This window comes from Sceloporus undulatus, chromosome 3, assembly GCF_019175285.1.
Source record: "Sceloporus undulatus isolate JIND9_A2432 ecotype Alabama chromosome 3, SceUnd_v1.1, whole genome shotgun sequence".
Lineage (NCBI taxonomy): Eukaryota > Metazoa > Chordata > Lepidosauria > Squamata > Phrynosomatidae > Sceloporus > Sceloporus undulatus.
In genome coordinates, this window is record NC_056524.1 from 275,153,730 (window position 1) to 275,165,706 (window position 11,977).

Genomic DNA, 11,977 nt, shown 5'->3' on the forward strand with positions numbered 1-11,977 from the left:
CCCCTGGGAGGTTGCCGCAAGCCTAGATTTTAGAGGCTGCAGTAAGTTCCTCCCAGAGGAGCGGAGAGCGCGGGGAGGAGGCGGTCCCTGAGATAGCTTGGACCCAAACCATTTAGGGCTTTAAAGGTGATAACCAACACCTTGTACTGGGCCTGGAAGCTGATAGGCAGCCAGTGGAGGGACCTCAAAACATTGACACACTTCCTTCCACCCCACCCTAATTTCTCTCTAGTCCTGGCTGTCCAAATGCTCCCCACAGATGTGTATTCAGAGTTTCCAGAAGTTACTTTTGCTTTCTCGCACTCTCTCTCTCTGCCATCCTCCAAAGCAGCCGCCACGAAGCAAGCCTCTCTACAGAACCTTGTGGTCCATTTCTCCCAATACTGGTCTTTCTTTTCCTGAGGCCCAACTCCTAATGTTGAATAACACTACAGTAATTAGCACACCCTTTGCCTCATGCTCTGGGGTGCTCTGGGGGTGTCAGGCTCCCAGTTGCAGCCCCCCTCTTGCAACAAGAGACTGTACTTTGAAAAAGGAACAGCTTTATTGAAGAAAGAAATACATACAACAGAAGTGACTTTGTTGTCAGGAATGAAAGGAAGCGTGAACATATTGTTTTTATAACCCCATCAAGCAATAAAGCAAACTACTTGGATAACTCTTTCCCGCGCAAGGATGAATCTCCTCCCTGGTGATGCCATGTCCTCCAGTCTGGGCTCTTGGCAAGACTCTCAAAACCATTAAGCACTCACAGGGCGTTCTCTCCCTTCTGCACCTGTGGCCTTGAAGTACAAACCTTAAGCCACAACAGGACTAAGTTATATTAAACCTTAACAGCCTATATATAGTTAAGCAGAACTGGAAGCCCCATCATCCCGCAACTCAACATAATAGCATAATAAAATATAATGAACATCTTAGCATAACATCATATAAGCAACATTATAACATCCATAAGCACTCTCTATGGTTCAGTTATCCCTCCCATCACAGAGACCAGTCTCTAGCCCTTTGAAGACAAAGTCTCTGCTGGCTGGTAACTCCCTCCACGTTCCAACCTTCACAAGCAAGCACATATTTCAACAGCCAGTCTACCTCTTTCTAGTACGTTCTATTAACCCATTATGAAATCTCACATTAGAACAACTACTAACTTAATCCAATAATATTCTAACAAAACCCTAAACCTATAACCCTCATGACAGAAACCCCAGAATGAATGAATGAATGACGGGGGTTTCTGACAGGGGGCATGTGGTGAGGTGCCTGGTGGTGATGGCTCACTTGCTTCCATAGCTGCTGCTTCCACCTGCCCTTCTGTGCCCCATGGCACCTTCTGATCCCTCTCCCCCCCCCCCCCCCCCCGCATAGGTGGCCTTCCATGAAGTGGACCCTCTGACAGAGAAGCTGCTCCCCATCGTGGAGCCCATGCAGAAGCTCTTCAGCGCTGGCACCGGAGCCTACTACAGCGATGCCATCTTCTTCCTCTCAATCGCCATGCACCGCATCATGCCAAAAGGTGGGTCATCCCCTGGGCTTCCACAGTGTTACATGCTTTTGATGGATCCAGTGGATCCCTGCAGTGTGGCACTGGGGAAAGTCCCCCCCATACAATGTGTGTGTGTGTTGGGCTGCTGTTCTCCTCATCTTCCCTCTCTTGGCTAAACTGGCCTTCTCTTGGTTCAGGGGCTGATGGGTGTTGCAGTCCAGCTGGCATGATCCAGTGGGCTGCTGGTGAGGGGTGTCAGGAGGAGGGAGACATTTTCCCCAGGAGGCAGTTCCTGGTTGTGGCTCAGTGTAAGAACCAGATATACGGAGACAGTGCCCCCTCGATGCTTTCCTTGCCCTTGGTTGACATCCTCAATGGCATGCCCAATGGGGGCTCCATGGGGCTGTCGTGGCTCCTTTCCCCATGGCCTTGCCTTGCTTTGCTTCAGAGATTTCTAAGCCATAGGCGGCTCTTGCCACGCGCCACAGCCACAGGGGCAGTTGGTTACCTGTGTGCTGTGGGGAGAGAGTCAGTGCCCAGGGGTCTGGCCTGGTCTGAATTGGAAATGGTCAGCAGGAGTGGCTCCTGGTGCTCTGCTCTTTTGAGCCAGTGCCACCTGCTGCCATCCTGGGTACAGGAGGAGTATGGTTCTGGGTATCCTGGGCAGGAGCCAAGAGGCAGCTGCCCTTGTGTGTGGGGTGGGGGAGCCCTGTGTAGGAAGGGGCCCAGTTCTTGCCTGCTGGGCTGGCTTTGAGGAGACCCCTGGCAGGAGCTGTTTGGCAAAACACCTCCCATCCATTCCTTCTCCTTCTGCTGACACTACTAGTCTTCTCCTGTATGGGGCACCCTCTTGCCATGGATAGATGGATGGACAGATGGCATGGCGAGTGGGAGGCAGTGGGCACCCTCCCTCGCTCTTCCCTGGAGGAGGCTTCTGTTCCCAGAAAAGCAGGAAACCCCAAGGGATGCTGGGGGGGGGGGGCTGTACTGCCTCCTCCAAATGTTGATATGGGGCACACTTGCACATCTCTGGCATTTGAACTGAAGCACAAGGTGTCACTGAGCACCGTGAGCCACTCAGGTGATGGTGAGGGTCTCCTTCTGCTGGGCCTGGATGCTGACCTCCCCCCTTTTGCTACCCCAGAGATTTCACGGCTCATTCAGGTGGACATGGACGTGGAGTACCGGGCTGACATCCAGGAGCTCTTTAAGGAGTTTGACCACTTCCCGGAAGGAGCCGTCATCGGCATTGCCCAGGAGATGCAGCCGGTCTACCGGTAGGTGCCTGCAGCCATGGGGCTGGCAGTGCTGGGGTGCCTATGTGTGTGTGTGTCTTTGTGTCCATGTGCAAGGGGTGGTGGTGGTGTATGTGAGGGGAACTCCTTCTTGCGCCGCTTGCTGGGGTTGACAGAATCATACCTGAGAGTCAATTTTTAAAGGCCTTGGCTGTTTCTTGGGCCACTCAGAGGGAGCCGTTGCTCTCCAGTGGGTCCAACTGCTGCTCACTGAGGAAGACGGCATCCCCTGATGGGTGGCTGGAAGCCAACCATCTCCCAGAATTTGAGGGAGGCACTGATTGATCTGGCCAGAAGTTGAGGGTCTTTGTCAATCCTGGGTGAGAAGGGAGCCTCACTGAGCTCCTCCAGCCTCCCACCCGCCAGAGGGTACTTTCAGGCTGTGTAGTATAGTAGTTTGAAGGTTGGACTACAAAACCCACTGGGCAACTTTGGGCAAGTCCTACTCTCTCAGCCTCAGAGGAGGGCAATCGAGGCAAACCCCCTGTAAACAAATCTTGCCAAGAACACCCCATGACAGGATCACTTTTAGGTTGCCATAATTGGAACTGACTTGAAGGCAGACGATGACAATAACAAAGTTTGAGATTCCCTCCCCTTCTTTGAGAAATAGTTTCATCTAGGAATAGTCAGGCTTTGGAACTGGACTTTTGGGTCATTCTCCTTTGGGAAGAGAAAAGGCTGTTCCCCTTTCGCTCCCCCTTCTGGTCCCCAGTGCAAAAATTAAAGCAGGGACCTTCTTGGTTCAAACCAAGGCAACCCCCCCCCCTTGTTTCTGGTGTATCAAAAGGGGGGAAATTGTATTGTCCTTTTAACGGTGTCCCCTGACCCTAATCCAGAGGAGGTGAGCCAGGATGGGACTGGGAGGCTGTGGAGAACTGGCAGAGCTGTGCCTCCCCCTGCCCCACTGCCCCTGCCCTCGCCCCCCATCAGCCTCCTGTCAGATTGACCCAGACCCAGACTGGTCTCTGCCTCCAAACTAGCACCTGAAGCTGGATCAGGACAGAACCAGCTATAGCCCTATCCCAATGGGAGCCTGGCTGCTTATGGGATCTCACCTGCCCCCCTCTCCACTTTTCCTGGAGCGATCCGTCAAAGCCCTTCCCTTGCTGGTGGCTGCTCTGGATTCCAGATTGGGCCTCAAAGGCCAGCCAGTCCAACTCCCTTCCACCATGCATGAACTCACAATCAAAGAATCCTCAATAGATGAGCATCCAGCCTCTGTTTAAAAACCTCCAAAGAAGGAGATGCCACCAGACTCCAAGGGCATCTGCATTCCACGGTCAAACAGCTCTGACCACCAAGGTGTCCACCATGCCTGGACTTTGAGGGCTGGAGGTATTTAAAGAGAGGTTGGTTCAGTGGAACCAGAAACAGCACCACCACTGAGGGGGACGGGGGCTGGGGGGCTCCGATTCCTTCCCCCTTCAGAGCCTGGCTTGGCTTGGCTTCCCTTCTTGGAGCAGCTAGTGTTGGGGAGGTGTTGTTCCCCATGGGGCCGGCTATTTTTTAGGGCTGGCTGTTGGCCAACTGAAGCCAGTGAGTTTTCTGGAAAACAACAGTTGCAAAAGGAAAAAAGTTACACAGCTATTCGCATCTGCTGCTTGTTTTCTGTCACTACTCCTTCCTTCCTTCCTTCCTTCCTTCCTTCCTTCCTTCCTTTTCTTCAATCTTTCTTTCTTCTTGTTCCTTCCTTCCTTTCTTCTTCCTTTCTTCCTCCCACCACCTCTCTTTCTCCATCTTCCTTCCTTCCTCCTTTCTCCTTCTTCCTTTGTTGGTATTTCAAGCCAGTCAGAAGCCCCAAGTGAGCAGAAGATATGCTGAGGATGATGGGCTGCAGCCCCACAGCCTTCTGGGAAGTGGAAGCAGCACATGAGGCTATTCTGGCTCTGTAGGGAGATGGGGAGTTGGGGGCACATCAATGGTGGTGGGTGGGAGGATGGACCAATCAGGTGAAAGGGGAACCAGCCTCCTCTTCTCACTCAATTCTGGCTTCTCTCTTTTGCTCCCCACCCCCATGGCAGGCACCTTTTCTGGCAATACCGGAAGGAGCACCCAGGGACCCTGGTGGGGGACCCTCCCCCGCGTGGGCTGCCTGGCTTCAACAGTGGGGTGCTTCTGCTGGACCTGGAGGCCATGCGCCGCTCTGCGCTCTACAACAGCCTGCTGGAGGAGGAGGCAGTGCACCAGCTGGCCGACAAGTATCACTTCCGGGGCCATCTGGGCGACCAGGACTTCTTCACCCTGGTTGGCATGGAGCACCCGGGGCTCTTCCACATTCTGGACTGCACCTGGAACCGCCAGCTCTGCACCTGGTGGCGCGACCACGGCTACGCTGAGGTCTTTGAGCACTACTTCCACTGTGACGGCCATGTCAAGATCTACCATGGCAACTGCAACACCCCCATTCCCCAGGAGTAGACCCTGGACACTGGGGATGGGCACAGGAAGGGGTGCCAGACTGCCAGGAGGGGGCTGTGTAGGGCTACTCGCAGCCCACCCCCATGTGGGCTCCTTTGGCATCCTCTCTCTGGATGTGGCTGGGGGGAGGGGGGCTCTTTGGGCTTCCGGTCAGGATATGCCCCCCCCCCCCACTGGCTCACCATGAGACAATGGTCTGGCCAGCCGGCCAAGCATTTCCCCTCTGGCCGCCATACCACCAGGAAGCAGCCAGCTTCCTCTTGAGGAATCCTGGCAAGAGACAGGGCAGCCGGAGGGGGGGGGGGCCCTGTCGCATGGGGGCAGTGAGCCTGTGTACAACTACAAGGGGGCAGTGCAGGTGGGTGCCTTTCCCTTGTAGAGCAGAGGTGGTGATCCACATTCGGGTCAGTGTCCATGGTGGGTCTGGCAGGAGAGAATGCCTTGTGGAGCCAGTCTGGGTTCTTTAAAAGTTGCCCTGCCATCACAGACCCATGTACTCACCTTGCCTGCAGCTGCATTGGGGGGGGCTCTGGGGCCCTTTGTTCCTTGTGGGCCCCCCAGGACCAACCAGATTTGGGCAGGAGCTGCTCCTGGGGAGCCTGATGCACCCCTTGTTGGCTTGGGGTTCGGAGGATTAAAGACCTGGCCAGCCCCCAGTGAGGTCCCCAAAAGGGAGAGAAGGAAAGGTGGAGGAGGAGAGGGCACCTGCTCCTTGTTGGGTTACTGCTGAGGGTGGAATAAAATGTATATGAGGCTGTTGGCCCTTTGCCTGGAGGATGTGCGTCTCTGTCTGCCTCTAATCGCTAGGGAAATGGCTCCATTGGGATTTGTATCCATGCTCCTCTCCTTGGCTGAGACCTCCCCCCCCCCCCATTACTAGTGGACAGGAGCACCTGGAGCTCAGGGTTGCCAGTGAGAGCAGATGCAAGAGGGGCTTCCTGTGGCCAAAGGCTTGGCTGGCAAAAGGGCACCTCTTGCCACTGGCCAGGAGAGGAACTGCGGAGCCAGAGAGGAAGCTTGAGCTCCTGATGGGATTGTCTGGCCCACAGGGGAGAGCGTGAGCCTTGCACACAAAAAGACACAAGGGCTGGGATTCGATATGGTGGGTGCCTTGCCCATGCGCAGATTCCCCTGTTGAAACAACCAGACATAGTCAAAGCTGCCAAAAAGCCTGGCTGAGGCATGTGGCTGCTGAACGTTCCAGTTCCCCATGAGGGTGGCATTGCAGAATTGCCCTGGGGCTCCCTGTGTGTAAAGTCACGCTCCATCCCCTTAGTGTAGGATCTTGGCCACAGAATGCCCTCCAACAAATTCTGGGGCCACATTACTAATAACGTTGATTGTCAAACCAAAATGATGTTCGGGTAAATGGAAACAAGAGCCATAGCTAAAAAGAGACCAGGCAAACCACAGAGACCGGCTTAGTGTATTCTCTTCACAACCTCTGCCAGCTTTGTGCCCGAATGTCTGGTGGCCAGGAATGATGGGGATTGTAGTCTAAAGCTTACAGAAGCCACCAGGCTGAGGAAGGCAGTCCTAGGTCTTTGAGAGGAATGGACAATGAGCTGCCAGATTCCTTCCTCTCCTCTGCTGGTCAAAGACCTGGCTCTGCTGCCGGAGGGCCAAGGGGTCCCTTCCTCTGGGCTGCTGGGGTGCTCTCTGGAGCCCCACCAGGGCTGAAAATACCCAGGGAGAGGAGGGCAATGGCCCTGCCGTCCACTTCCAAATCACATAGTGGCCCCCCAGCCTGGACTGAACCCACATTGGATGCAGGCGGGGGCTGGCTGCATTGTCTCCCCCCCCCTTGCATGTGCCAGTTCCTTTGCATGGGGGGAGAGGGCTGCACACTGGCCAGAAAGAAATGGAAGGAGACAGAAATGGGAGCAGCTCCCCCCCAGCAGCAAGTCCCACGAGGAAGTGTTTGGTGTGGAGCCCCCTCAGCCATTTCTAAGAGACACCCCCCCCCCCCAAAAAAAAGCCAGAGCAAAGGTGCCTCTGAGTGGGGCTCTTTTCTCAGATCAGTTGGAAGAGACCACAAGAGCCATCCAGTCCAAACCCCTGCCATGCAGGAAATCTAAAACAAAGCATCCCTGCAGATGGCCAGGTGGGGCCTGATCAAAGCAGAATAGAGTGGCCCTATGGCTTTCCTTGATCTAGATTCTAGACATTACATTTCTATTGATGCAGCCTAGAATTGCATTGGCCTTGTTAGCTGCCGCATCGCACTGTTGACTCATGTCCAACTTGTGGTCTACTAGGAATCCTAGATCCCTTTCCTGTGAACTGTTGCCAAATCAGGTGTCCCCCATCCTATATCTATGCATTTCATTTTTTCCCCTGCCTATGCGCAGTATCTTGCATTCCTCTGTGTTAAAATTCATTTTATAGAGAGATCTTGTAGCACCTTTGAGACTAACGGAAAGAAAGAAATGGTCAGCATGAGCTTTTGTAGACTTCTCAGATGCATTCGAAAGCTCATGCTGGCAGTTTCTTTCTTTCAGTTAGTCTCAAAGGTGCTTACAAGATCTCTATGTACTGATGCTATGACACTGCTATATCTTTGAATTCTACCACTATTGAAATCCATGTTAGCTTTGGCCCAGCTTTCTAATCTATTAAGGTCATTTTGAACTTTGGTCCTGTCCTCTGGGGTATTAGCTACTCCTCCTAATTTTAGGTGTCCTTTGTTGTTAACTGTCTCTCCAATTCTGTCATCCAAGTCATTGATGTTGAATAGCCCAGGGCCCAGGACAGAGCCCCACTGGTCACTTCTCTCCTGGATGAAAAGGAGCCATTGCTGACCATCCTTTGGATTGGGCCGGTCAACCATTTACAAATCCATGCAACAGTTGCCTTGTCTAACCCACATTTTACAAGCTTGTTTTCAGGAATGTCATGGGAAACTTTGTCAAAGCCTTACTGAAATCAAGATATACTATATCCACAGCATTTCCTACCAAACTGATCATTTTACCCCCAAAATTCAAAGGAGAGCTGGATGGGAAAGACGTGGTTGGGGAGGGGATGTGGGCCTGGTTCCTGGCCCTGCTATCAAAGGCATCAGGATGCTTGGGAGAGGCCACAGAAGGAAGGCAAGCACTCCATGCGCTGTGGTTTAACCAGTGTTACCACCGAGGGTAAAAAGCCATTTGGGGGGCTCACCCCAAAGGGTGAAGCCTGGTGGGGTGCTGGGTGCATTTGGACTTTCTAGCAAGGCAGGCTGGGAGGCCTCTCCAGCTGAAGGCAAGGAGCCAGAACAGAGCATCAGGCATCTGACCAAGATCCCGGCTGCCACAGAGGCCAGGCAACAGGCTTGGCATATGGCCCAGTACATCCGCTGCTGAAGCCAAGAAGGTCCAGCAAGAGGGAAACTGCCAAAGTCAACACTACAGCCAGGCCACAGTGCCTCGACAATAGCAACCACAATGACAAAGCCTGCAGGTGGGCTTCCACCCACCGTGCCGTCACTCTGATGGCCCTTCTGGACACTGGGCCAGCGTTGGGCACCCAGATGGTTGCATGGTCTGGACACAGTGTACAGAGCCATTTCCTGACCAGTAGCCTGGGAGGCCACCATTGCACAGAGAGAGAGGGAGGTAGGGAGGTATTGAGGGAGAACCTGAGCCTTATTGCCAGGGGTCTGGAAGGATTGGAGGATCAGGTATGGAATCCTTGCAGGAGACCTAGCAGCCAGTCATGTGGCAGGACGGGGGGCATCCCACCCAAAAGCAACTGCAACCAAATAGACGTGGGTTTCTGACACCCCTCTCTCGTCCCTGCCAGACACTGTCCTGGCGCATGGCTCCCTCTGTGGGTTTGTGTGTAGGCACTGCCAGAGTGGAGCCTGGGCACCTTCCCCTTCCTGTGACCAGATTGGGGGGGAGGGGGTTCTGCCAAGAGAGGGGAGCCTGGCACGTGGCCGGGCGAGTGCCGAGCCCGGATTAGGCAAGGACACGGCCCCCCCCCGGAGGTCCCTGTGCCAGCCGGGAGCCGGGTTTTGAGGTCATGCTGCGGAGCTCAGGGGAAGTGGCTATAAATAGGCCTCTTCTCTATGCACCAGTGCTCACATCTATCTGTGTGGCAGATGCACATGTGTGCCTGGGTCTCTGAGTGCAGGAGAAAGGGGGGCAGAATAGAGCCATAGCAATGGAAGCGATGGGGAGCACTCCCAGGGGGTGGCACGTACAAGCCACTGTCCGGCAAGGCTAAGTCAGGTTCCCACAGAGGGGCACAGGAGCCTCAGCTGCTTCTTCTCCCTGGATTCCAAGTGGGCTTGGGACTATCTTTCCTATTGCAGCCATGGGTCAGCTGGGCTCCTTGCTGTGAAAAGCAGAAGCTCCCCCGGCATTTCTCCCTCAATCACCACTATTTCCTCACCCCTTTTGCTGTGGCTGTATTTTGGTTGGCAATGCCACCAGAAGGACCTCTCCTTGGCGACACTCATGGCCAAAGTGAATGGGAGAGAAGCCTCCCTGCCCATGTACACATGCATATATGCATACACATGACCACACAACCAGACAGAGACATGGCTGCACAAGAGGGAAGTGCATTGGGGAATCTTCTCAGGTCCCAACTTGGGCAGAGGAACTCCCTGCCATCCAAACCTTGCCAGAGTCTGAAGCAGGAGCATTTGGAAGTGGCTTTGGCCCCCCTGGGTGGTCCCCGAGGTGTCACCAGGGCCAAACCCTGAGCCCCAGGGAAATACCAAGTGATGCCACGCCTGGCACAGTGCAAAATCCATAGCCACAGTGGCCCAGTGGAGGCCTTTCTAACTCAAAATACCAATAAATGATGGAAATGTGTATGCACACACCCTTTTCAAGACAGTGCTCTTGCCCTGGGATTTCTCCCTCGTGGCTCACCTGTGGACTGGGGAAGAGGGTCCAGGACAGCAGGCAAAGCCTCCAACCTCACAGGAGGACCCTGGACAGTGGCCTTTTCCAGTGGTCACTGTGAAGCAAGGGCCTCTAAAAAGGAGAAGAGGAAGAGGGCTCCTGGGTCACCCCTTGAAAGGTCCACAGAATCATGGACTCATAGAATCATAGAGTTGGATGAGGCCACAAGGGCCATCCAGTCCAACCCCATTCTGCCATGCAGGAAATCACAATCAAAGAAAACTGGTGCCAACCAGAGAGGGAGGGGGCATGGACTGTATGTGCAGGTATATGTGTGTGTGTGTGATTTCTGTCCCTTGTGCCAGCTGCTTGCCTGTCCTTTCCTGAGAAGGGCATGTCCCTCTGCCCCCAGCCCACCCCCCTCGGCCCCCCAGGGCTGCTGTTCCTCCTTTTGTTTCAGGGTGAGACCTTTTAATGATGCCATTAATATTTGCCTGCTGTGCCAACTTCCTTTTTCTCACACAGGTGCGGCTGGGGAAAAGCACTGCAGGTCCCTCTGAAGGAAGGGCCAGGTGGCAAGAGGGGCCCCAATCCCAGGGCGATATCCCTGAGAAGAAGAGAAGGGGTCCTAGACCACACCATGGGGCTGTGGCTGCCCCGCGCAAGGCTTTTGGTTGGCAGAAAGATCGTGTCAACTCTCCCCCTCAGCAGCCATGGCCCCACAGTCAAGGCAGGGCCCCAAGGAGCCCACAACCTCCACTTGAGGAAGAAGAGCCCCACACCCCTCCGTCTGGGGCTTGGCTGCTGCATGGCGTTCTGGTTCTATGGGCCACTTTCCTGGGGTCTCCTCAGGGGTGGCACCCTGGTCCTGGAGGGTCCCTCTCCTGAAGCCCCTCCCTGGGGCCTTTCCCACCATCCCTGGGACTTTCCAGTGGCCCATGCTTTAGGCCTGATCTCTGTGTTTCAAAGTGATGGTCCAGAGATGGTTCTTGGCTTTCATTCTCAGCAGTTTTACGTTTCATTTACATTACAGTACTATCCTCATTTCATGTTTCAGGGTCTCTCAGTTACACCAGAGAATGAAAGTTCAGCCTAGATAATGAGGACATCAGAATATTTAAAGTGGGTCAAAATTGATCAGAAAGGAGACTGCAGTCAAGAAATCAGGAGAAGATTGGGAATGGGAAGGGCAGGCATGAAGGAACTAGACAAAATCCCGAAGTGCAAAGATATCCAAATAAGCAACAAAGGTACAAGCCATTGTATCCCGCAGTGTGAGACTGTGTACGGATGCGAGAGCTGGGCAGTGAAGAAAGCAGATAAGAGGGAAGCCTTTTGAGACGAGGTGCAGGAAACAAGTGCTGAGGATCCTGTGGCTGACCAAAAGGACAAGCTAATGCCAGTCTACCCAAATGGGATTCTAGACCTTACCTGGAATCCATTTCATAGAATCATAGAATCCTAGAGTTGGTAGAAACCCCAAGGGCCATCCAGTCCAACCCCATTCTGCCATGCAGGAACTCCCAATCAAAGCATCCCCAACAGATGGCCATCCAGCCTCTGTTGCAAAAGCTCCAATGAAGGAGACTCCCCCAAAATCTCCAAGGAAGGAGTGGGTTCCACTGTCAAACAGCCCCTTACTTTCAGGAAGTTCCTCCTAATGTTGGGCTGGAATCTCTTTTCCTGCAGCTTGCATCCATTGCTCCAGGTCCTATTCTCTGGAGCAGCAGAAAACAAGCTTGCTCCATCCTCAGTGTGACATTCTTTCAAATACCTATCATATTAATGTATTTTAATGATGCTTAATTTTGTAAGCTGCCTCAATCCAATTGGAGAGACGGGATATAAATAAATATCATCATCATCATCATCATCATCATCATCATCATCATCATATCACCCCTTAACCTTCTCTTCTCCAGGCTAAACATCCC

General features: G+C 53.6%; 1 protein-coding gene across 1 annotated transcript; it reads left to right on the forward strand.

The window, feature by feature from the left end:
* Nucleotides 1-1,338: 1,338 nt before the first annotated feature.
* On the forward strand, nt 1,339-5,979 carry XXYLT1 (xyloside xylosyltransferase 1). The gene is made up of 3 exons (XM_042460313.1): nt 1,339-1,519; nt 2,634-2,766; nt 4,809-5,979. Exons 1-3 carry the CDS (start codon nt 1,429-1,431, stop codon nt 5,203-5,205), a joined length of 621 nt encoding a protein of 206 aa, XP_042316247.1. The 5' UTR covers nt 1,339-1,428; the 3' UTR covers nt 5,206-5,979.
* The last annotated feature ends 5,998 nt before the right edge of the window (nt 5,980-11,977 follow it).

Coding starts and splice junctions, on each gene's coding strand:
- XXYLT1 (XM_042460313.1), top strand. CDS start 1,429: ATGCAGAAGCTCTTCAGCGCTGGCACCGGAGCCTACTACAGCGATGCC. Junction 1,520..2,633: donor GCACCGCATCATGCCAAAAG/GTGGGTCATCCC, acceptor TTGCTACCCCAG/AGATTTCACGGCTCATTCAG. Junction 2,767..4,808: donor GAGATGCAGCCGGTCTACCG/GTAGGTGCCTGC, acceptor CCCCCATGGCAG/GCACCTTTTCTGGCAATACC.